The 23,357-nt window shown below is 40.5% G+C and overlaps 3 protein-coding genes across 3 annotated transcripts in view; 2 read left to right on the forward strand and 1 right to left on the reverse strand.

Annotated features, from left to right (window-relative positions):
• LOC144642625 (PH domain-containing protein DDB_G0267786-like) overlaps positions 1 to 23,357 on the reverse strand; it is a 43,371-nt gene that overhangs the window by 4,067 nt on the left and 15,947 nt on the right. The gene's annotated exons all lie outside the window — the stretch shown is intronic.
• On the forward strand, positions 127 to 23,155 carry LOC144665705 (proto-oncogene vav-like). Its single transcript, XM_078527319.1, has 19 exons — positions 127 to 134; positions 242 to 287; positions 849 to 932; positions 1,854 to 1,890; positions 7,156 to 7,231; positions 7,651 to 7,682; positions 9,257 to 9,326; positions 10,085 to 10,116; positions 10,953 to 11,165; positions 11,853 to 11,889; positions 12,399 to 12,495; positions 13,353 to 13,403; positions 13,548 to 13,594; positions 14,039 to 14,095; positions 14,631 to 14,747; positions 15,611 to 15,698; positions 21,491 to 21,590; positions 21,940 to 22,007; positions 22,822 to 23,155. The coding sequence occupies exons 1-19, from the start codon at positions 127 to 129 to the stop codon at positions 22,942 to 22,944; spliced, it is 1,383 nt and encodes a 460-aa protein (XP_078383445.1). The 3' UTR covers positions 22,945 to 23,155.
• LOC144666601 (uncharacterized) lies at positions 2,723 to 5,277 on the forward strand. The gene has a single exon (XM_078528341.1). It carries the CDS (start codon positions 2,902 to 2,904, stop codon positions 5,275 to 5,277), a length of 2,376 nt encoding a protein of 791 aa, XP_078384467.1. The 5' UTR covers positions 2,723 to 2,901.

The following is a 23,357-nucleotide window of genomic DNA, read 5'->3' on the forward strand; positions in this document are numbered from 1 at the left end:
TAGTTAACCTGTCTTGTCATGGACCCTGCAATGTATAAATATAATTACATGTATGTTAAACTGTAATTAATAAATAAATATGTTTACTCTAATAATTTATTGTCAGTAGTATAGTGTTGTTTCATCATGTACATGTAAGTTTAGTTGTGTGCTAATTATCTAATTGATAGATGACTTTTAATGGGGCATACATGTACATCCATGTATGTTAAGAAAACTCTGATTTTGTTTTACTTCACAGACATGCTTTTCTCTTTGATACAGCCTTAATTATCTGCAAGACAAAGGTTTGTTTTTTAGTGAGAGCTGATAAGCTAGTTTGTGTGAGAGCTGATAAGCTAGCATGAAGCACCACAACTGCCTTCCTTCCACTACCAGTGATATCATTATTCTCAGTGAAACAACAAGCCCGTGCCCAGTTTCTTCATACTCTTTTGAGCTTTTGAAATTCCATGACTTTCCATGACCTTTTCCATGACTTTTTAAAGTTTTTTTCATGACCTAAATTCGAAATTTGGACATTTCCAAATAATTATCTTGATTTCGGGTATGGTTTTACCCTTTTCTTCACAAAAAATAAACTGCCTACTGGTAATTTTTTTGTACAATCAATACCATTTTCCATGACTTTTCATGACCTACACTTAAATTCCATGACCCATACAAACCCTGTAGAATAAATAAAAGCCAATAAGAATTATGGTGGGTTTCGCCGATTCCAGTAGGTAAAAATACTCAGTGCATAATGTTTTGTGTAGTGACAGGCAACCTTTTTTAAATCCTTAGCAATAAATGATTTTTAAATTTTATTAAATTAACTTAATTATCTTTCTTACCTTTTACTCCAGGGCGACACATACCACCACAAGCAGTCCCTGTTTCTCCAGTATTTTGAAATTCAAGACATGCCCTCTAATCCAGTAAAGAATAAAGTAGGGATTTGTTGTTTAAGTCAGAGTGGAACCTAAGATTTTTTTAATAGGACTGATTTTTAGTCCAATGTTAGGTTAGAACTAAGTTTGCATAAGTTACTACCACAGGCAAGTGGGAAGTTATGGATTTGAATCCTGGCCAGACCACTAACTACGGCCTTAAAATAACTGGGCTGTGCATAAAGAAACTACTCTCGGTTCAGGTGACACCTCATTGGGCTGGCCTGTTCACATGTTTTCATGGTTGGGTTGGTACGGTGAGATCATGAATTTATAGACAAGGATTTCAAAATGTTTTGAAGTAGGCATCAGCAACTGGAAGAGTAGGTGGCTGTGACAAGCCATCTACATGTACTGTACATGTAGTTTTGAAAACCCTGCATAGAATGATAGCAGCTATTTTAGACGTCTTTTCTCATCCTGACTTGAACTGTGCTAGATAAATATAAATGCATTGCCATTTAACTGATAGAACAGTTTGTGACAGTGTATACCATAAATTTACTCTCGTCCCTCCTGTGTTACCATCATGGGTAACTGCTCCTGATTACATTGATAATCACAATACAAGAAACCAGTTTCTTTTCTTCTAAGTTGCATGTTTCCAGATCCATGTATTTGCATAGTTTCTTCACATGTGAGTTCCAGTTGAGCTTCTATTAAAACTTTAGGATCCGCTTTGTTTTTGTTTATGTGCAAATTTTATTTTTAAAAAACCGATCATATTGGGCCACGATTAGGGAAAAAATAAATAAGCCCTCCTCCCCCTTGATTAAGCATCCCCCTCGAATAAGTGCCCCCCCCCCCCACTCCCCCATGTCTTATCCTAAATGTAAAATAAGCGCCTTGGATGCTAATTTGAGGATTATGGTAAGTTGAAAAGGTGATTGTGGTTTGAATAATTATTTGTTTGTCCTGCAGTTTTCTCACAGTTGGTATATGAAAAATTATGAACAAGGTATGTATATACATTAGAACATTGGTTTACTTTTTAAGAGTTTTCTCTGAATGGTCTTGCAAGTGAGATGTGTTAAACTTGTTCAGTTTATGATGAGCAGGTTTTAGAATCATTTTAACTTCTGTTTTGGTAATCATGCATTGCTATAGTCCCAGGGATGTAGCTAAGAGAAACACTAAGCAGGCTCATCAACAAGCCCAGCTTGCTTTTCTGGCCTTGGCAGCTCTAAATGGTTACCCAAGCCTTTGTTTTCATGTGAAATTTCAGCTGAATTTAAGCTCTCTCGCAGCCGGTGAAATTAGTGGGCAGCTGGCCCATAGCGACATCCCTGTAGGCCTGGGCTCAGCTGTTCTAAGGGTGGGCAAGTCTATCAGATAATCACTATCATTCAGTTGAAAAGTGTCAACGAAACCGCCTATGCTCTTCACTGGATAGTGATTTAGGGCCAAGTGACTTATACTGCTGGAACTTATCCCAGTTTCTGTAGCATTTTGCAACTAGAAGTATTTCTACGCCCCCTGGATGGAATTTTAGTCCATCACAGGGTTACGCCCAGCATCAAATTTACAGAACCATTTATACACCTGGGTGGAGAACGGCACTGTGAAAGCTAAGTGTCTTGCCCAAGAAGACCAGACAACTATTGCAAGGCTGAAACCCTGGACCTTTCGATCCAGAGTGTGCTAACCATTAGGCCACTGTGTCTCACACACTGCCACTACCCATGCTTTTATGCACCTGGGTGGAGGGAGGCACTGTGAGAGTAAAGTGTCTTGCCCAAGAGGACAAGACAATGATTACAAGGCTCAGACTCGGAACTCGCGATCCAGAGTGTTGTGTTATAACCTAGGGGACTGGGGAGGAGCACATGGTCTAGCTATCCAACATGGCGTAGTCGACATCGAGTTGTGCGGCCATTTTTCAATCTGCTCGCCGATCGCTATCGATCATAGACGTTAGAAGCTTCATTTCTTCGCTCTAGGGGCGACGTTTGTCTCAACTATAAAGGAAATGCCACCCAAGCCAATTCCAAAACCCTCCGAGGGGGCCAGTGCGAGTCCAACAACAACATCTGGACCAAACCTTCAATTTATTTCTTCTGAAATTGCACGAGTGCCGAAGCTTGATATTGCAACCTCTACTCCAGACGGATTCCAAATTTGGAAGCAGCGATGGAACTCTGCAGTGACAATTACAGCTTTCTCCGATCTTCCTAGAGAAACCCAACAAGCTCTATTTACAAACGTCCTGAGCGATGACACCGTTAAAAGAATGAACATCTTAGGGCTACAAGATGTCAATGCTATCATTGAGTCTTTCCAAACCCAGGTATGTGGAAGTACAAGTATCTTTGTTCATGAATACGAGTTTCACAACAGGTCCCAAGGGACAAATGAGTCTTTTGAAGAGTTTTACATTGATTTACAGTCCCTGTTGAATAAATGCCAGTATGAAGATTGTTGCAAGACTGAAACTAGAATGTCATGTAAAGAGCGTGTTCTTCTTGCAAGATTAGTGGCTGGCATAAGGTCCAATGAGGTTCGTAAGAGTCTTCTGTGTATTAAAGATCTAACCCTCGAGAAAGCTGTTCAACATGTTCAAGTTGATGAAGCCACTTCATTTCAAGCAAACCAATTTTCTTCTCAAATAAACAAAACTGGTGCTTCTGCCTACAGAAAAGGCAAATCAAGCAATAACTCTGACAACAGCAATGCACCTCCTTCTGACATGTCAGAAGACAGCCCTAGGAAATGCAAATTCTGTATGAGGTTCCATGTATTCCGAAAGGAATTATGCCCTGCAAAAGATTCTATTTGCAAAGCCTGCAACACCAAAGGCCACTGGGCCAAATCCCTCATGTGTCCCAATAATTCTAAGACTGGTCCAAAGCGACCCAGCGAGGATAGGAAATCAGATGCTCATGCAGCACAGCCTGGCTCCTCTGGAAATCCTTCTCTTCAATTGATTTCAGCTGATGGAAAGTCTCAAATAAGCCACACTGCATCTGTTAAAACTATCAACCTTTCTGCTATTCCTAGTGTTGGAACTCACTGCTATGCTGACTTTGTTATTGGCAATCACAACTGGATTCAGCAGTGCATGGTTGATCCTGGTGCCAATATAAACTGTGTTGGTTATGACTGGATCACTCGTTTTGAAACTCCTGAATGGAACTATAACCTAGAGTGTGGTTCCGTTAAAGCTGCTGGTGGTCACAACCTTAAAGTTGAAGCACGCGTACTTCTGAAGATTTCCTGGCCCCCAGAAGACCCAGTTCTCTCAGCTAGCCAATGGTTCCACATTATCCACGGTGAGGATGGAGTTGTCCTTGGCACTCCTGCTTGTCGAGCTCTTGGTGTCATAGATGACCAGTGGCCATTGTCTACTTTGGAAGAAAAAGTCAACCCCTCTTCTTCAACTGTAAAAACACTGCAGGCAGACCCTGCCCAGTCTTTACCTGGCAGCACATTACAGGACCAACTACACTCTGACGCCAACAATTTTGAGTCTCTACCTCCGCCTCCAGATGATGACCTGTTGTCTCACTTGAACTGGATGCACCATGCAGCAGATGACGTACAAGTAAATGTGATTGGAACCTCTTCAGAGCCAACCATCGCCGAGAGTTCAGAAGACTCTGATTTTTCATCCCTCTTACACGATTATGAAGACATCTTTGATGAGACTTTTCTTCCTGCCATGTCAGGTGAACCATTTAAGATCAATCTCAAGCCCAATGCTACACCCTATGCTCAGTTAAAGGCAAGAAAAGTTCCAATCCCTTACTTGGAGCAACTGAAGAAACAACTTCAGGAGATGGAGCAACTTGGAGTAATCTCACCATGCGAAGAACCCAGCCCATGGTGTCACCCAATCGTAATAGCCCCGAAGAAGGGCACTGATGAACTCAGAATTTGCATTGATTTCACTCGCTTGAATAAATTTATTCAGCGTGAATATCATCTCAGTAACTCTCCTTTTGAAGCTGTAACCAGCATTCCTCAAGAGGAGCTTGCATACTTCTGCAAGTTTGATGCTCGCCATGGTTACTGGCAAGTTCCACTTCATGCTGAATCACGTCCTCTCACCTGCTTTATTACACCATTTGGTCGATTTGTGTGTAATCGAGCTGCATTTGGAATTAACAGCATCTCTGAATGGTACAACCGCCGCATGGACAAGGTCGTTGCTGGCCTGGAAGGAGTTCGCAAAATCGTTGATGACATTCTGATCTATGCACCAAGTCTGTCTATTCTGAAGATGCGCACCTGTGCCTTCCTTGATCACTGTCGTCAGCATGGTGTCACGCTCAAACAAACAAAGTCGCAGCTTGCCGTTACAGAAGTCGAGTTTGGTGGATTTCGTCCTCCTACAATTGGTAGATGATGTCTGGAAACCAATACAAGCAGGTTCACGCTTCTTGACTCCTGCAGAAAGCCGCTATGCTATGATAGAACTTGAGGCTCTTGCTGCCTGCTGGGCAATGAAGAAATGCAACATGTTTGTTCAGGGTTTACCACACTTCACCCTTCTTACTGACCATCAGCCTCTCATCCCAATACTGAATTCTAAGGGAATTGCAGATGTCGAGAATCCCAGACTCCAGCGACTTATGATGAAGATGCTGCCATATTCGTTCACTGCAGAATGGGTGAAAGGCAAGGATCATTTGGCTGCAGACGCTCTTTCTCGTTTCCCAGTGGATGAGCCATCACTCGATGATGAGCTATGTAACATTCATGCTGAAGCAGCTGTAAAGATCCAATTTGCTGATAAGTCAACTGAAGACCTACAACTTCATGAAGTTTTTCAAGCTCAGCAGACAGACCCTCAGATTTCTCAAGTTACAGAGTACATCAATTGTGGATGGCCTAAATCACTAGAAGAAGTAGCAACAGTTGCAAAACCTTTCTGGCCTATCCGTCACAACCTTTACCTCGTTGCACCAACCACTGGCAGATCTATTCTTGTAATGAATGGACGAACTGTTATTCCATCCTCTCTACAAAAGAAGATGCTTTTGGTTCTGCATGAAGGGCATCAAGGTGTTGATAAAACTCGCCGCCGTGCCCGCGCTTCCATCTATTGGCCTGGCATAGATCGCGAAATCGAAGACATGGTGAAACGATGCCACCAGTGTCTGACACATCTTCCAGTAAATTCTAAAGAACCACTGGAGCAGCCACCAATACCAACAAGACCTTGGGAGAAGCTAGGTGTTGACCTATTTAGCCTCGATGGAAATGAGTACCTCATTACCACCGACTATTTCTCCTTTTTCACTGAAGTGCATGATCTAAAGAAGAACAGTAAGGCGCCATTAGTGATCAAGGAACTGAAGAAGACTTTTTCGCGCTTTGGAACACCTGTGGAAGTAGTCTCTGACGGTGGCTCTCAGTTCACGTGTAAGGCCTTTGAAGATTTCTCACAAGAGTGGGGTTTCCAACACACTGTGTCATCACCTACACATGCGCAGTCAAATGGCAAAGCTGAGGCAGCCGTAAAAAATGTCAAAAAGCTACTCAAGAAGTGTGGATCAATGAATCATGATGAATTTTGGAAAGGTATGTTAGCAATCCGCAACACTCCACTTGCCTGTGGGAAGAGTCCAGCTGAGTTGTTATTTGGCAGAGCACTGCATGACTTTCTTCCTCGAGTCCCAAACCCTAAGGAAGAATTTCTAACTCCCACCACAAGGAAGAAAATCCTACATGCCAAGAGTAAGGAGAAACTCTACTATGATAAACATACCAAAGTACTACCTCCTCTAGAACTAGGATCCCGTGTCGCAATTCGCTCTCGCAATGACACTGACTGGTCCCTTCTTGGGACTGTTATTGAAATTAGACCAAACCGTACCTTTGCTGTCGAAACTGACCGTGGTTCGGTGCTCATCCGCAACAGAAAGTACCTGAAGCTCACAATCTGACAATGTGCCTTTTCTACATGTTTGCGTTCCTTTTTTATTATCTCCTAAAGAGGGAGGGAGATGTTGTACGTTCTCTGATCTCCTCCTGTCGGGGGAGGGAGATGTTGTGTTATAACCTAGGGGACTGGGGAGGAGCACATGGTCTAGCTATCCAACACAGAGGCCAGCATAATAACCATCAGGCTATCACGTCTTCAGATAGCGATTTATCCAGTAGACAAAATAACCCAACCTGTTGAACAACTGAGGCCTGAGTGTTACATGACCGCCCACGATTTTTATGATATTCACAGTGTGATTGTCATAATTTACATAGTGCGCTTTTTTGCTTGCAGAACGCAATTCTTGCTACATGTCAACCAAAACAGAAGATATGAAAAACAAATGGGTTAATGACCTTACAGTGGCCATGTAAGTATATGTTTTTGTCACTAGTGCAGTATAAAAGTGATGGAGATTGAGTAACCGTGTGTGACGACTAAAGACACATTTGTGTATGCAGTATTGCTACACGTATTTGTGCAGTGTTCATACATGACTTGAATTTTCTTTGTTTGTATCCATCTTGGCCAGTTTCTAATTAACGGTTTGATAAGTACTGTAGATTTGGAAGAGCATTCATGCTAAATAAATATAAATGGTTATATTTAAAGAGGATGCCACATCAGCGCATTCAACGTTACGTTACAGTACTTGTGATACATTGGTCGTCATGCAATGCTATTTCCCACATGAAAAGAAGCATTGCTTGACAACCTAAAAAAAGAAAAAATGGGAGCAAGGGAGACTACCATCACACTTTTTCATTTAGTTTTTCTTTTTCGTTTCAGGGACAATGTTACATTAAGGAACCTTGACCAAGGTACGTGTCTTTTTAACCAACAGTACTAACTATTTTCAACGACTGAGGGCCTCTTCATATGATCCCGGTTGACCGGGCTGGCCCAGTTACCGAGATCTCGACTCACTCCTATTTTCTTGTAAAATTTTGGATGTGTTCATATGAGAAGGTGGGCCAGCCCGGTTACCGATATCTCGGTTTCTGCAACCGAGATCTCGACAACCGGGAAGAATATTTTCCCATATGAACGCGCCAGCCCGGTCGCCGGGACGCAACTTTTTTTGAGAAAATAGCTACCCTTTCGTAATTGGGTGGTCCAAATGGTTTAATTTTGCCTTGTATCTATTTCCACTTCAGAAATATGCGAATTTGCTTAATTAATAAAGTTACATGGGTCAATAAAGCTACGATAGTCGCGAAAGATGCAACTTTATGTGTCGCCATTTTGCCTTCGTTTCTTGAATTTTATACCCGTCAACCGGGCTAAAATTTTCCATATGAACAGAGGTCAAAATCCGTCCTGGTAACTGAGACAGCCCGTAAACCGGGCTCATGTGAAGAGGCCCTGAGTACACAAACTTAGAACAAACGCCTATAAACAGATGTCAACAGCTACCGGCACCTTACAAACGACTAATTCACGACTTAAACAGTCCAACCGACAAACGGACCGCCAACAGAACGACACAATTTGACTAACAATAGACGGAACAGAACGACTTAATTTGACTAACAATAGACGGATCGAAACTGTCCAATTACTGTCGACAAACTCTACACGAGTCTTACAGCCAATAACATCACGGCTGAACTGACCAATCAACATCAACGGACCAGACTTATAACATCATCGACTGACAACACTGAACTTTTTACTTGACTCTGAAGATGACTTCCGCTCAGGTTGTCGAAACGTCAGTCACCAACAACAGTTCTTCTCAGAACTACTCTCACCCGGACGATCATACTTTACGATCTGAGTGCATTTGTTTGCATATTTGTCATCACTTTCAAAGAAAGTTCCCCTTACTTGATGCAATAGTCAATTGCCTAATGCAGCCAATCAAAAGACTAAAAAACTGTTTCGTATTTGTTGGGATCTCACGGATTTAATATTTGCAGCGTTGTTGCCGGCAATCATTAAACGCCACACCCATCACAAAGCTCACTGACTCCCGCCAAAAACTCGGCACTGGATAAAAAAAAAAGTTATATAAACATGATGCTTTTAAGTTGGTTTGCAAAGGCTTGATTTTTCAGTTTACCACGAACTCTGAAGAAAATGCTTACCTATTGGCGTTAATGTTTTCTTGCTATTAAAAGCTAGATTCAAGTTACGCCCACTTTCAGTGTTAGGTGCATAGCGGTAGCGGCTATCTTTCGACATGCGCTAAACAAACAAGATGGCTCGAAATCCACCAAAAAAAAAGAAAAAAAAAAAAAACAAAAACAAGCAGAGCAAAACAATAAGAAACAATCAAAAATCAGCAAAAACAAATCAAACGAAAAGTTTTCCCACTTGGAAAGCTGGCGTGTGTGTCGGCTGTCACCAACACGAGCTGGAACATTAATCTAAGTTGCGTTTCATTTTACAGGCAATCACAAATTTGAACTACACACATTTCCTTCACCAACGTATTGCGGAGTTTGTGCGAATCTATTGTGGTAAGCTACAGTTTGTATGTTGTGTTTACTGCTGTACCTTGCTATCTTTAACATTATTTTATACATTAATCGATTTAATCCACAGTTTTTTTAACCAAAGCTCCTTAACTTAAGGTATCACAGAAGGAAAATTGGCGTTTGCATTCCAAGTGAAATTGTGTGCAAACTATCAATGCTAACCCCAATAAAGTATATATTTTCTGAAAGCTTATTGAATACAGATTGTAATTTTGAATTTTGTTTTGATCTTATAGTGTATAATAAGCAACGTCAGCATTTTGTTTGCAATTATTATGGTACGCAATATGAGGTTTATTTGAGAACACGTTTACATCAGCACCTAAACTTTTATGCGGAATTTGGGGTTTACCTCGGTGTAAGAACCTGTGATATTTTTCTTTGTTTTGGAGCTTTTGTTTTCCTGCTCTGTATTGTTTTTGACGCTCTTTGTTGCCTTGGTTCGTTCTTTGTTTTACGTCACCGGCGAGTTTCACAGGTTCTTACACCGAGGATGAGCCGGAATTTGATCTACATATATTGGTCTAAAAAACGGTGTCTCAGATTTTTCTATTCTTGCTTCATGAATTTTTTTATAAATTTTTAAAGTTAAAAATGGTGTATTTAGGGCTTCTTCAAGTTTAAAAATTTATAAATGCCAATTTTCCTTCCGTGATACCTTAATATGTATTTTGTTTTATTATGACAATTGTTTCATTAGTGTTTCTATATTTTAACACGGTGCCTTTGGTTTCTTCTAGGGGTTTAACAAACCAAGGGTATAAGTGTGCAAGTAAGTTTGTTTGTTATTAGAAAAATTAATAAGCTTATTGTAATGAGATTCTCTAAAACAGACCTAACTCTAAAGATACTCTGTAACAGTAGTCAACACTTAACAGTTGACAACTCACACATAGCGGGAACCCATTCAGCAGGAAGCGAGGATGTTTAAACTATGTTTGATTATTTTGTATCCTGGCTGCCATACGCTTGAACAAGCTTTTTTGTCTGGTTTCGCTTGATTGTTATCCAGTTAAGCGAATGAATGAAACTTAAATTAACCTAAAGCAAGAGTTTGTTAACTTATTCGAAAAATTGAACTAAATTTCACGACGTGTTAGTTTTGTAAACATTGGATAACACAACAACGCCACTACTTTGCAGTCAAAAGGTTTTCCTTCGGACGCTTGGTTTTAAATTCGGCGATTCAAACGTCTTTGCTTCCTACTAGACATTTATGTTATAACTGTGAAGTCTTATATCTTATCGTTGTTCCCCGCCCCCTTTTTTGTTTCCCTCAAGCTTAAACCTTTTTGCTGAAACTGTTGAATTTCGTTTGTTTATATATGTGATTTCTAGTTTTGAGTTGAACCTCGTTCAAGACTGGCGAGTCACGTGATTCGTGGCGACGCTGGTCGCTGGAACTTTCCCGCCAAAACTGCCATGCCGAATCTCAGACACAATTTCGGTTAATAGCGCTCCCGGCAAACATAGTGGTGAAGTAAATTAAAATTGCGTTATTTTTAAACTAGTGTAACTCCAGTGCAGCCGTTTGCCTGTAAACACCAAATTAAATACGATTCATTCGATATTCTGTGTCTGAACAATCTCGCTTTCTTTGACCCTCAGTTTGTGACGCAGCTGCCCACAAAGACTGCATACCCAAGACCAGCGCATGTCGAGCAAGTCCTGGACTCCATAGTCAGTTCTCTGGTACATCGCCGTTTCGTCCTAACGTGGCTGCCAGTAGGCCCTTCCCTAAACAAGCTTCTATGCCTTCGAGCCTCAGCCCAGATTTGTCTAAACACAGAAAAGTCTCGGCGCCAGCGAGAATGCGACAAGGCACGTTTTAACTGCTTGTAGCCATGTGCTGAATGGTGAAGGAGGAGGACGGGTTGGGGGGGGGGGGGGGAAGCTAGAAGTAAAGGGGGCAGCACCTCTAGGAGAGGCGGGAGAAGAGGGTGGGAAACGGGATTCCTTGGGTGGGGACATACCAATAAAGGCTATAACCAACCGGAAGAAATTGAAAAATAATCGCAACATATATAGTATTGTACAATAGAAAAAGCACAAAGATGAACGGGCGGGAACGCGATGAGAGACCGCAAAAAGTGATGTGGTTGTTTAGAGGGGATATTGTATTACGTGAGCTCATTATAAACATGAAATTACATTCACCCAAGTATCGAAAGTAATTGATTCGCATCTGCTTTGGTTTTGCATTACTACGCTTAGCAGTGATTGGTTTAAAGTTCTGGCGCCACTTTCTCGTCCAATCAGAAGTAAACCCAAAACCAATAGTGACTCGCTCAAGACTCGCTCATACTCGTTTTCTCGCGCTTTGCATTGACTAGTATTCAGTTCGATATAATTGGTTCATTGAATTGTGTGTGTCTTTCTGTGATCACTTTGGTTCTGGTTTTACGACTCTCCACACAAAACTGCTCCATCCACAGTTATCATTTTGACAGTTCCTTTATTGATGTTCTAATTGACTGTCCTTTGTTCGTTTTGGTTTGGACTTTGCAGGAACTACAAATCAGACTCTTTACCTGGCAACTTCAAAGTAAGTTTAGTCTGTTTTAAATTTATTTTTTTCGTTTGACTACAAGTTGTACTTTGTATCAATCCTGACTGACCAATATCTAGTTTCTCCTTACATTATCAAAGCATTGTAAACTTGAAGGCTATCAACTAAGGGTATAAATATTGCCTCGATGAGCCCAGAAATACTGTCTCATAGTCATTCAATGCTTTAAGTGGGAGAGAAGCGTTACCCGTTACGACCCAAATTACGGGAGCAGAGGAGTTAGGTTAGAACTGATCAATTAAATACGTCTTACCTCGTTGAAATGCACTCTTGCGTATATTTCCCTCGTAATCCGCTCATTATGCACTCATTTTCGGCGTTCCAATGCCTCAAATCTCGACAAAACCGTGCGATCGTTTTGACCGCCATTAGTTCGAAATGTATCGACCGCTGACTGATTTGATTGTGGACTAACCATGACACAAGGAAAGGTGTTGCAATATCTAAGGAGAACTAAGAGTTGCTTTTGCTTTCTAATCTGACAGCTTTGCTGGGATCGCTCCCGGTGGCCGCCCAGTTCTAAGTTTTGTAGTCGGAGATGAAGTTGAAGTAATCAATAAGAATGACCCTGAATGGTGGGAGGTGAGTGTCGTCCATATTTCGTATGATTATACACTAGCCATGGTATATTGCATTCCTGAGTTTTGATTGGTTAACAGGCCATGGTATATGAACTCATATACCATGGACCACAAATATGGTAGGTGTACTTGTCAGCGAGAACAGTCGGGGAGCTCAAATGTATTGTAATTCTTTGTTTGTTTCAAGGCTGTGCTCTAAGAAAAATGACAGGAGCCCAAAGGTTCCACACTATGAGATCCAGGGTGCCCAGCGTAAAGCTAATATATGAAAGAAATAAGATTATCTGGTCACCCAAAGACAAAAGTTGGTCGCCAGAGGCACCCGGGCACCCTAAGAGCACAGCCCTGTGTTTGTTTTAAAGAACTATTCCACTCGCGCTTGTTGGAGATGAGATAGTTACAGGGTTCGTACGCGTCTTGAAAACCCTTGAATTTTAGGAGTTCGATTTCAAGGCATTGAAGGTACTTGAAACTGGTTTTCGGTCCTTGAGAGTCCTTGAGTTTTTTACTGAACGTCAAAAGGCAATGAGAAGACCGCCAAAATAAGCATTTTTTTAGTTCTTCGGCAAGCACATCAACGACACAACAGACAGGAAATCGTTAGTTTGAAGTAAATTTCATAAAAAAAAGGCCTTGAAATTTCCAAGAAGCGTCTAGAAAAGTGCTTGAAAAGTCCTTGGATTTTTGGCCTGAAAAAGTGTACGAACTCTGAGTTAAAGCCAACGCACGCTCATGGAATAATTGTTAAGTATATTTTCTAGAGGTGAATATGACAGTGCTGTCCCTGCGTCTGAAATTTACTTTATTTTCTTGGATTCTTCCTCTTTACAAATTCTGTTATATTCCCCCCTACCACAGGGCCGGTCGAAAAGGACTGGAGCAGTTGGTTATTTTCCTCAAAGTCACGTGGTAAGTGGATGACAAAATACTATCTTTAGGTTTTGTATCTAAAATAATGAGCACTCAAGCAAGTCATCGGTAAACTTCGTGAGAAAACTGCATGGTGTATGGCACTTTTGAGTATGTATTAACGTATTCTTTTTATTGTTTTAGACGTTAAAAGCAACATCCCGCTACGAAGAAACCACGATAAAAGAAGAGTAAGTGGTGAATTCTCTTTGATTGTAAGATTTAGCAAAATACGGCACCTGAGGGAAGGTTACACTCGAAGAAAAAAACGACCGTACAGCTTCCAACTCTTTTCCTTTCGACCGTGTCTCTTGAGTAAGCTACAGTGTGCTAAGAAAATTGTAGCTAACGGGGAACTGGAGGCTTTCCCTCGTCCTTTTCCTTTGTTGCTTTCTCCTCGCTCTGGTGTTGATATCGTATTGTCAGGCTCTCGTTTTCTTTCATTTGAGATCCTGTAACCGGCTTGCAGTTACTGGATACCAATGTTGGTGAGCACTGCTCGATGTCAATCCCACATGAACATCGCAATTTTGGGAAAGGAAATCCGTGTTTTTTTTTTTCAGACACTCAAATGCATTTTTCGACTGTTGTGAACATAAGCAAGACAGTAACGTAATGTCTTCTTTTTTTCCTAGAGTACATTCTACTCCTCCGCCGTCAAATTTGAACGTTTCGTTAAGAAATTTTAACTGGTAAGTGATCTTAGCTTTGGATCTACCTCATAACTGGTTGATTGGTTTTTCGTTGCATGGTGTCATATGCGCCTACTGGGCCCGAGAGAATTATAGCCTGCATGGAATGGGAAGCCAGCAGGGAAGTGGAATATTATTTCTTAGAATTTGAAACTATTACAGCGCCGAAAATTTGACATTTTTGTGTTTTCACCTATGTACGTCTGTGAAAATTTGCGTTGCGTTGCGTTGCGTAGCCTGGAGCGAGCGCTGACTGCATATTACGATCGTTATCTCGGATGAGTAGGCGCGTAGTGGGCTAAAACGAGTCAGTAGTGTTTCCAGGGGAGAGTTCTCCCGCGCCTACTATCGTAACCCTCTAACCGATTGATTGTTATTATCGAGAGTTCGGCGCCAAAAACGCCTGCACTGCAGGGTATGGGTTTCGTGACTTGACGCGATTTCTGTATTACGCAACAGTTTGTAGAAAGTGTTGACAGTCCAGCAAGCTACTTGTCAGTTTATTCATAAATATTTGTTTCTATTCCCTTACCAGGTTTGCAGGAAAGAAGGACAGACCGTTCGCAACACAAGAGTTGAATAACAAAAGTGACGGCACTTTCCTAATAAGAGAAAGTGTTAACAGATCTGGAGAATACGCCTTATCCGTCAAGTGAGAACCAATAGGAAACTTCAGATCGGAGTACGAGTACGACTTTTCAAGCCTCGTTCTTGTGCTGTCGATTATCACGTTTCACATCAGACTCGTACCAATAGTCTCCTTTTCAACTTGTCAGCCGCAGGATGGAGTGAGGGCTCTGGGAAAGTAACTGGATTGAAATTCAAAAGTCGTACTCGTCCTCGATCTTGTACTTGTACTCCGATGTGATAAATATGAAAGTCCCTTACAAACTGTCCGTGTCGCTCAGCGTTAGTTTAGCAGCATTCATGTGTCCTTACAAGTTAGTAATAAACTCAGAGTTAACATTACTCACGTACTAAGATCGAGCGTTCGTCCCCGAGAACGCAGCTATCACTTGAGTGAGATGTTGCTAGGAGCCGTTGCTAAGTTACTTGCATAATTGACGTAACCAAAGTGCACTAGCTGTCGTGTTTACTTATCGGAAGTATATGCACTTTCTGATTGGACAGCGAGAATAGGAAATTCTTGATAATGTTCACGAGAAAGTAGCGACAATAGCCCAATTTTGATATATTAAAATTCGCCCTAAAACAATAGATCTCAGGACGAGGCTCCGGGGACCAAACTATAGAGTTTGTGGGGTTTATTCCCCGGCCCTCGTAGTGATGTCTATTGTTTTAGGCTGAATTTTAAAATATCGAAATTGGGCTATTCTTTTCTCGACTCAACCTCGTTTCCAGTGTCTCTCTTTCTCCGCGCCCAAGAGCTCTGGGGCGCGGGAGAGAGAGACCCTGGGAACGAGGTTGCCCTCGACTGAGAGTGTTCTGGTTATTTTTATTTGCCAGACATTTTCACTCAAATGCTAACACCATCCATTTCCTTCTCATTCACAGATATCGCAATGAAGTGAAACACATAAAAATCCCATACGATGAAGGAAGTTTCTACTTAACAAAAGCGATAGCCTTTGCATCAGTAGAGGTATGTGGCACTTTAAGGTTTAGAGATGTCAAGACTTTATATCCCTTTTTTAAAGGGATTGTTTCACGGATTTTAGCCAAATTTAGGCATGGGTATGACAATCAAGTTCGGTGAAATATGAAAAATAGTCTTTAAACAGTGAAGGAACATTTCAATAACACAGTAAATACAAAAGAAGGTACGGATGGCTAAAAAGTGACGAAGATTGAAACAGATCGCGATATGGGTTTTTGAAATATTGTTGGGCTGAACAGTTTTCAAAGTAAGTCTCGTTTGCTTGTAACTTAAAATTCAATTATAACGCCCAGGAGACACATATGGTTGCAATAAAGCTATGGTTTTGTCATTCAGATCCATAAAAGTAATTTCTTTGCAAACATTAATTTTCATACCCAGTATCTGGCAATGCTTAATAAAATAAACTTAACTTAGCCGTGACACAATCCCATTAAGCGATGACGTCATCGCTTAATACCATCGGGCGAGTGGACGGGATCTGTAGCGATCAACCGATCAGTAGAACCAAATAGGACTGGGAACTAACTACAGTTTTAAATATTACGTGGACAGACATCAAGTTTAACTCAACAAGAAATCGCCGCGAAGACCACAAAGCAAAATACTCCTGAGTGGTTATAAAGGACTTATACAAACAAAAGTGTCAAATTATATTTGACGAGTTCTATTAGTTTCAGTAAACAGACATCTCTACATTTCTTTTAAGAATGTGTCCATAAGAGGACCAGGCAACAGGTGATACAGCTCATATCACCGATTTTGCCCAAACTTAGCATAAATGTTGGGTATGGTGAGCTATTTACTGTGGCAAAACATCAACTCAAAATATTTTATTCCCTTCAAGTTATGGCACCTTTTGAAAAAATGGCCATTTTTCACTAATTTATGCATATTTAATTAGCTGACTTTGATTGACCAGTTCCACAAGAAAAAAAGACTTCTGAAAATAAAATTCACTGCGTTATATTCTGTGGTTATTAGGCTTTAAGTACAATAATTCACTTCAACCGTCTGATTTGATTTCTTCTCCTCAAACGGTCTTTTGGAAGGTACACATTTCGTACTGTTGGAAATAGCCTTTAACTAGTGCCCAATATCTCCCATGAGCAACAACTTATATACATTATTCTTACATGGGTAATGAAATCCATCATTAAACTTCACAAAAATGCCACAAAATGTCTGGGGACTTTAATATTCTATTAGTATTGAGGAACTAAACACACGTGACTTAACGATTTCTTGCTATTTCATCAAAATTCACCGAAACACAGAAGCCATTTATTTGCCTCAATTTGGCATAAAATCGGTACGAAATAGCTAATCAAGCATAAATCTATAGATAACAATCAAAATATTGGCGAAGATTGGCAGTTAGGGCATTTTTCGGAGCATTTTCAGATCCATATAATTCGGCAATGTTGTGATAGTAAATGTAAAAATAGCAGCGAAAGATTTTCTTCACAAGCTCGCTCAATTCAACATTTAGGCACATCAAAGTTAAGAAACAAGAAAGTAATACTACATACATGCCACTTATCGACACACAGATGCTTTGTTTTGAAGAATTTGTTCTTCCTCGCTGCACTTCGATCCTTCGATCGATCTCAATTGACATGTACTGTTGCTTTGAGGCGCGATGAACTTAGCCAATACATCGTGGTTCATTCTTCGTGAAAGGTGTAAACAGGTTGTCAATAAAGTCATTCAAAGAGCTGTTCAAAGTTCACGGAAGGACACTTGTCTCAGCCAGTTTGCATGAAATAAATTTAACTGGAAAATAAACAGCCGCCATGTTGTATTTCTACCTTTGAGCCTGCCGTTTCAGTCAGCGGTACGGGCGTTCACTGGGGCAAGTACGTAGTGTAGTCATCATATAGTTGTTTTACTAAATCCTATATAGGGATATTCATAGAAGGGATACATAGCCTAGCCCTACACAGCTATACACGCCTATACATAGCCCAACACAGCTATACACAGCTATACACACTCGTGTTCATTTGCTTTTCCTCCGCAAATGTTTGTTTTCGTCGGAATAAGTAGCGCATGGCGTTATCTACCCTCTGAACAACCGGGGCTTGATCTTAGCCTTATAAGTAGTGTACGTTTCTTGTAAAAGTGAGAATTTTTTCAACTTCTCCATTGAATTTTTTTGCTAAATAGTTGAAGAGAAATACACTGGATGCAGTGTAATGTATGCGATGCAATCGGTTTTGATGCTCTGAAATTGAGCTCTGAAATGTCGGAAACCATTAAATAATCAGAGCAAGTTTTTCCATCTTATATCAGGTTAAAACTAGTATGTTTATTGTTTTTTTGGTTGTTTCTGTCTTTTTTAGGAGGTGGGGGAGGGGGTGAATATGGACATTCGAAGAAATGGCGGTCAGGTTGTTAGCCTGGCCTGTGTACATCTATTCCTTCTGTTCAAATCGTCTATATTATATTACACTTTGGTAGCTAGGAGACTGAATTTGTACCCACTCTCTTTTTCGGGATCCCACAAAGTTCTCCATCTGTCCATTTACCGATAAACGTCATTACTGCAGTTTTGTTTTAGAAAAGGGCTTTTATGGGGACAAATTTTTCCTCTTGAATGCCCACATTGCAAGTGACGAATTGCGGCTTCAAATGATAATTTTCTTCATCACCGACTCAATTCAAGTGGCTATGTGAGTTACAAAGACGCGAATGCAGACTTTTGTAGAGTGCTTAAACCCCGCATTAAAACTAATTATAAAATGTCCGAGTAATTGCGCGCGCTGTGATTGGTCAGTTTGAATTCATTATAGCTCAATAAAGCACGCTGCATACGTCACGCGCGTGCTTTATCGAGTTTTATTATATGGCTACAATAGTACGCGCTTTGATTGGCTGCTGAGCGGGCATTATTTTCTTGTAATGACCGGGCATTATTAAAATTTTCTTGGCTCGGCGGTTTTTATATGTTTTTTTGAGTTGTGAGTAAAAGCTACTAGCGCAATTGCGAGAACGACAAAAAATTCCGACAAAATGTAACTATCTTTTCAACAACTGAAAGAAAAATATTAGCATACCGATACTTCTTTAGTATGAGCGACGAGAGAGCCACAGAGAGCGAGAGCGAGTTTCACCTCGGTGTTTTTTAGATATTTCAGTTTAGAGTGGCGCTAAAAACGTACCCTCGCTATCGCTCGGTCAATACATCAAGGCCTCGGTCTGAGATTCCCCTGTAATGACCTCACTCTCGGTTAATAAGTAGTATATAATGCACGCTGCTTACGTCACGAGTTTTAGCGCGCGCAATTTCTTTAACATTTCATAAAAGAAATAAAAACTTTCTCCTCGTGCATTGTTGAGTTATGTGTAGCGTCTTTTATGCTAAAAATAATTGTTTATGCTCCAAAATGACGCTAAATGGCGGTATAAAACTGCTCCGACGTTTCGGCAATACTGCCTTCTTCAGGGTGCCACCCCAAAAAAAGGCAGTATTGCCGAGACGTCGGAGCAGTTTAATACCGCCATTTAGCGTCATTTTGGAACATAAACCATTATTTTGATTTGGTTTTCGTGCATGCCGACCGTTGAACAGAAAAATCAAGAACCCTGTTTCGGTGAAAGTCAAATGGAACAGTTTTTTTTTCTGGAAAATCTCTTCGGAAATTGACGGAACGTCAGAAATTTAATTACCATTTGTAAGGTTTCCCAGTTCTAGTCTCCCATCCTTCAAGTCTCCCAACAACGGAAAGAAATAACAGGAAACTGAGCTACAAATGGTAAGCGACATCTATTTCGGTTAGTTTGCTAATTTTGGAAAGAAGCCTTTCCATTTTTCAGTGGTCATTCCAACCGGTTCTCTCCAACAAATGGTAAGCACCCTAGAGTTCGTTCAGCATCACATTGCGATAAACACGTCAAGCTGTAGCGGAGGAAATTGTTTTCCCTACGACAATTTGAAAATATTCTCATTTTCATCACAAACGCATCCAACGAACACTCGCGGAGGAAAAGCAAATGATCGCGCGTGTGGTCACGCGTGATGGACGCGTGATACCCAGTGAACGGCCGTACCGCTGACTGAAACGGCAGGCTCAAAGGTAGAAATTCAACATGGCGGCTGTTTATTTTCTAGTTAAATTTATTTCATGCAAACTGGCTGAGACAAGTGTCCTTCCGTGAACTTTGAACAGCTCTTTGAATGACTTTATTGACAACCTGTTTACACCTTTCACGAAGAATGAACCACGATGTATTGACTAAGTTCATCGCGCCTCAAAGCAACAGTACATGTCAATTGAGATCGATCGAAGAATCGAAGTGCAGCGAGGAAGAACAAATTCTTCAAAAGGAAGCATCTGTGTGTCGATAAGTGGCATGTATGTAGTATTACTTTCTTGTTTCTTAACTTTGATGTGCCTAATGTTGAATTGAGCGAGCTTGTGAAGAAAATCTTTCGCTGCTATTTTTACATTTGCTATCACAACATTGCCGAATTATATGGCTCTGAAAACGCTCCGAAAAATGTCCCAACTGCCTTTTCTTCGCCAATATTTTGATTGTTATCTATAGATTTATGCTTGATTAGCTATTTCGTACCGATTTTATGCCAAATTGAGGCAAATAAATGGCTTTTGTGTTTCGGTGAATTTTGATGAAATAGCAAGAAATCGTTAAGTCACGTGTGTTTAGTTCCTCATTACTAATAAAATATTGAAGTCCCCAGACATTTTGTGGCATTTTTGTGAAGTTTAATGATGGATTTCATTACCCATGTAAGAATAATGTACATAAGTTGTTGCTCATGGGAGATATTGGGCACTAGTTAAAGGCTATTTCCAACTGTACGAAATGTGTACCTTCCAAAAGACCGTTTGAGGAGAAGAAATCAAATCAGACGGTTGAAGTGAATTATTGCACTTAAAGCCTAATAACCACAGAATATAACGCAGTGAATTTTATTTTCAGAAGTCTTTTTTTCTTGTGGAACTGGTCAATCAAAGTCAGCTAATTAAATATGCATAAATTAGTGAAAAATGGCCATTTTTTCAAAAGGTGCCATAACTTGAAGGGAATAAAATATTTTGAGTTAATGTTTTGCCACAGTAAATAGCTCACCATACCCAACATTTATGCTAAGTTTGGGCGAAATCGGTGATATGAGCTGTATCACTTGTTACCTGGTTCTGCCCTGTTCTCTCACGGGCACACTCTTAACACAATGGGCCTGTGTGAACAATTACGAGACAGTGTATGACCTTCCTCGCTCGCGAGAAGTATCGAATGTCGTATATCGGACGTCACACTACAAGATAACGCAACTTTTGTTGAACAATCATTCAACACAGAAGTTGTCAGCTACTTTTATCAACGCTTATTTTTTGACAAATTTCCTGAAAATTATTAAAGATCCTTTTGTTTATATAGGCCACTGCGATAAAATTACACTGCTTAAAGAAAGAAGGGAAAAGAACGTAATATTCCAGAGGTCACGTCTCTCCCCATTCTCGCCTCGCGCATTTGCCTTCTCTGCAGGTCACTATTGGAGCTGCCTGTGCTCTGTACCTCGCGTAGCAATATGGGCCGCCACACGATATCTTTGTTATGGAACTGGTTCTTACGCGAACTGATCTCTAAAGTTGACGCCTTCAGAAGTGTCAAAAACTCTCCCCTTCACCCCTCCGCCTTCCCAACTATCCTCCCACGCAGACGTTTCAGGTTCCCCACCCTCCCCACCCTGAAATCAATAGGCAAACGCACTTAAGAGAAACTTTCCATTGTATACTTTCCATCTTCAGGAACTAGTTGAATACTACAAGGCCAACACTTTAGGCGTGAGTTTTCCTGGACTGGACACGAAGCTACGGTACGGTGTCAATGAAGAACAAAAAGGAAAAGGTAAAACACATTTCTTTAGAACTTTCTGTCTCTTTAATGGCCGTCTGCTGGGATTCATTTAGAAGATTTAAAATCCTAAATCGAAATCCTGCCTTAGAAAAGTTGAACGAGGCTGGGTTTCCCTCATTGGGATCAGTCTCACTTCTTTTAACTCTTTTATATTTATTGAATGCTAGGGGCTCCGATGTTTATCGTACTTTTGTTGCTTGTTTTCTTTTTCCTTTCGTTTCTGAGAGGTGGCACATACTTGGAAGTGGTCGACTTGCAACACACGATGACCCACATAACAATCGCGAAAATTAATATTGCGTACGCAAATTTAGTTGCTATTTTACGTCATTTCTTGCAGGTGGAATCGGCTGGGCCAAAGCCTTGTACCCATATTCTGCGAGGAACCCAAAAGAAATCTCAATTCAGGTAATTATGAATTAGAAAAAAATCGTGCTGATATATGTTATCCATAGGTTATTTGAAGAATAAAGAAAACATGCAAAGAGAGCTTAGAACCCGTACCGTTTTATCCCTTAACGGCGACATAACTCAACAAACGAAGGAAAGACAAGCGATGTACTGAAATAGATTCGCGCTTGTAAGTCCGTTAATAGGCCATTTCCGATATATTAAAATTCTAACTTGGATCCGAGGCTTAGGGAATAAAACAAAAGAAATCACGTCGAGGTTCAGGGATGAATTAATCATTTCTTTTGTTTTATTCCCCCAAGCCTCGGAGCCAAGTTAGAATATTAATATATCGGAATTAGCCTATTGAAACCCCAATTTTTTTTTCGATCAAGTGAAAGCAACTGAGCAGTAGCTTCACGTACAAATTATTATATCATGACATGATCTCTATTTCCAAGAGTCTTAAGTTCATTCTTCACAAATTAAGACGAATATAATGCCATTTGACAATATTGTACTGAGAGCTTCAAGCGCTCTCCTTTTTCAGTTAAAAAATGTCCCAACTGGTCGTCCGTGGCATGTAAAATTTTTCTGAGTCCCGAGCAAGTAACTTTTCATGCCCACTTACAGTTACCTTATGGCAAGAGCACAGACAACCCGTCTGTCAACTAAATTATGATTTAACAACAAATAAGGTGAATTTACACAAGCTTGTGAGTATCCTGGGCAAGCACAGTTTAAGAGTTGCTTCTCCTGATGGCAAGCTGCAATTCAAGTTTTGATATTTGTTTTGTTGTTTTGTTGACTCATTATGCTGTCTTTACTGCAGAAACATTCCAAGATTCTCATACTCAACAAAGAAGGTGATTGGTGGAAAGGAGAATGTGATGGACAGGTGGGCTGTATATTATGGGTTATAATCGTCTTATTGGCCTATTGCGGAATAACTTAAATTTTAATTCGTTATATCAGGTGCAGTTGCGGTATGTATAATATGTACGCAAGTTTGTTTACAAGCCTCACAGGGCTGTTGTGGGGTGAAGCAAGTTAGGCTTCAGAAGATAGGTTTTAGTTTTCCCAGACTACACTGTGAGGGCCTTCATTCCGGAACGGGTACATCCCATCCCCATATATTTCCCTGTATCTGTTTACATGATACCGAGATGAAATTTTCGTTCTGAAATGACATTTCATTCTGGTATCATGTAAACCCAAAAGGAATATCGTTCCGAGATGAAACCGCATACAGAGGCCACAGTTTGAAATCATAGCGAAAAAACGTAATAGCATTAACTGCTAAGCCAAAAGAAGCAGCCTTTGGTAAAATTGCTCCTTAAAATTGCAGAGATATCCATAAATGGGCAC

This window comes from Oculina patagonica, chromosome 1, assembly GCF_052425735.1.
Source record: "Oculina patagonica isolate OP01 chromosome 1, crgOcupat, whole genome shotgun sequence".
Lineage (NCBI taxonomy): Eukaryota > Metazoa > Cnidaria > Anthozoa > Scleractinia > Oculinidae > Oculina > Oculina patagonica.

Coding starts and splice junctions, on each gene's coding strand:
- LOC144665705 (XM_078527319.1), top strand. Junction 14,096..14,630: donor TCGTTAAGAAATTTTAACTG/GTAAGTGATCTT, acceptor TTCCCTTACCAG/GTTTGCAGGAAAGAAGGACA. Junction 21,591..21,939: donor TGAAGAACAAAAAGGAAAAG/GTAAAACACATT, acceptor CATTTCTTGCAG/GTGGAATCGGCTGGGCCAAA.
- LOC144666601 (XM_078528341.1), top strand. CDS start 2,902: ATGCCACCCAAGCCAATTCCAAAACCCTCCGAGGGGGCCAGTGCGAGT.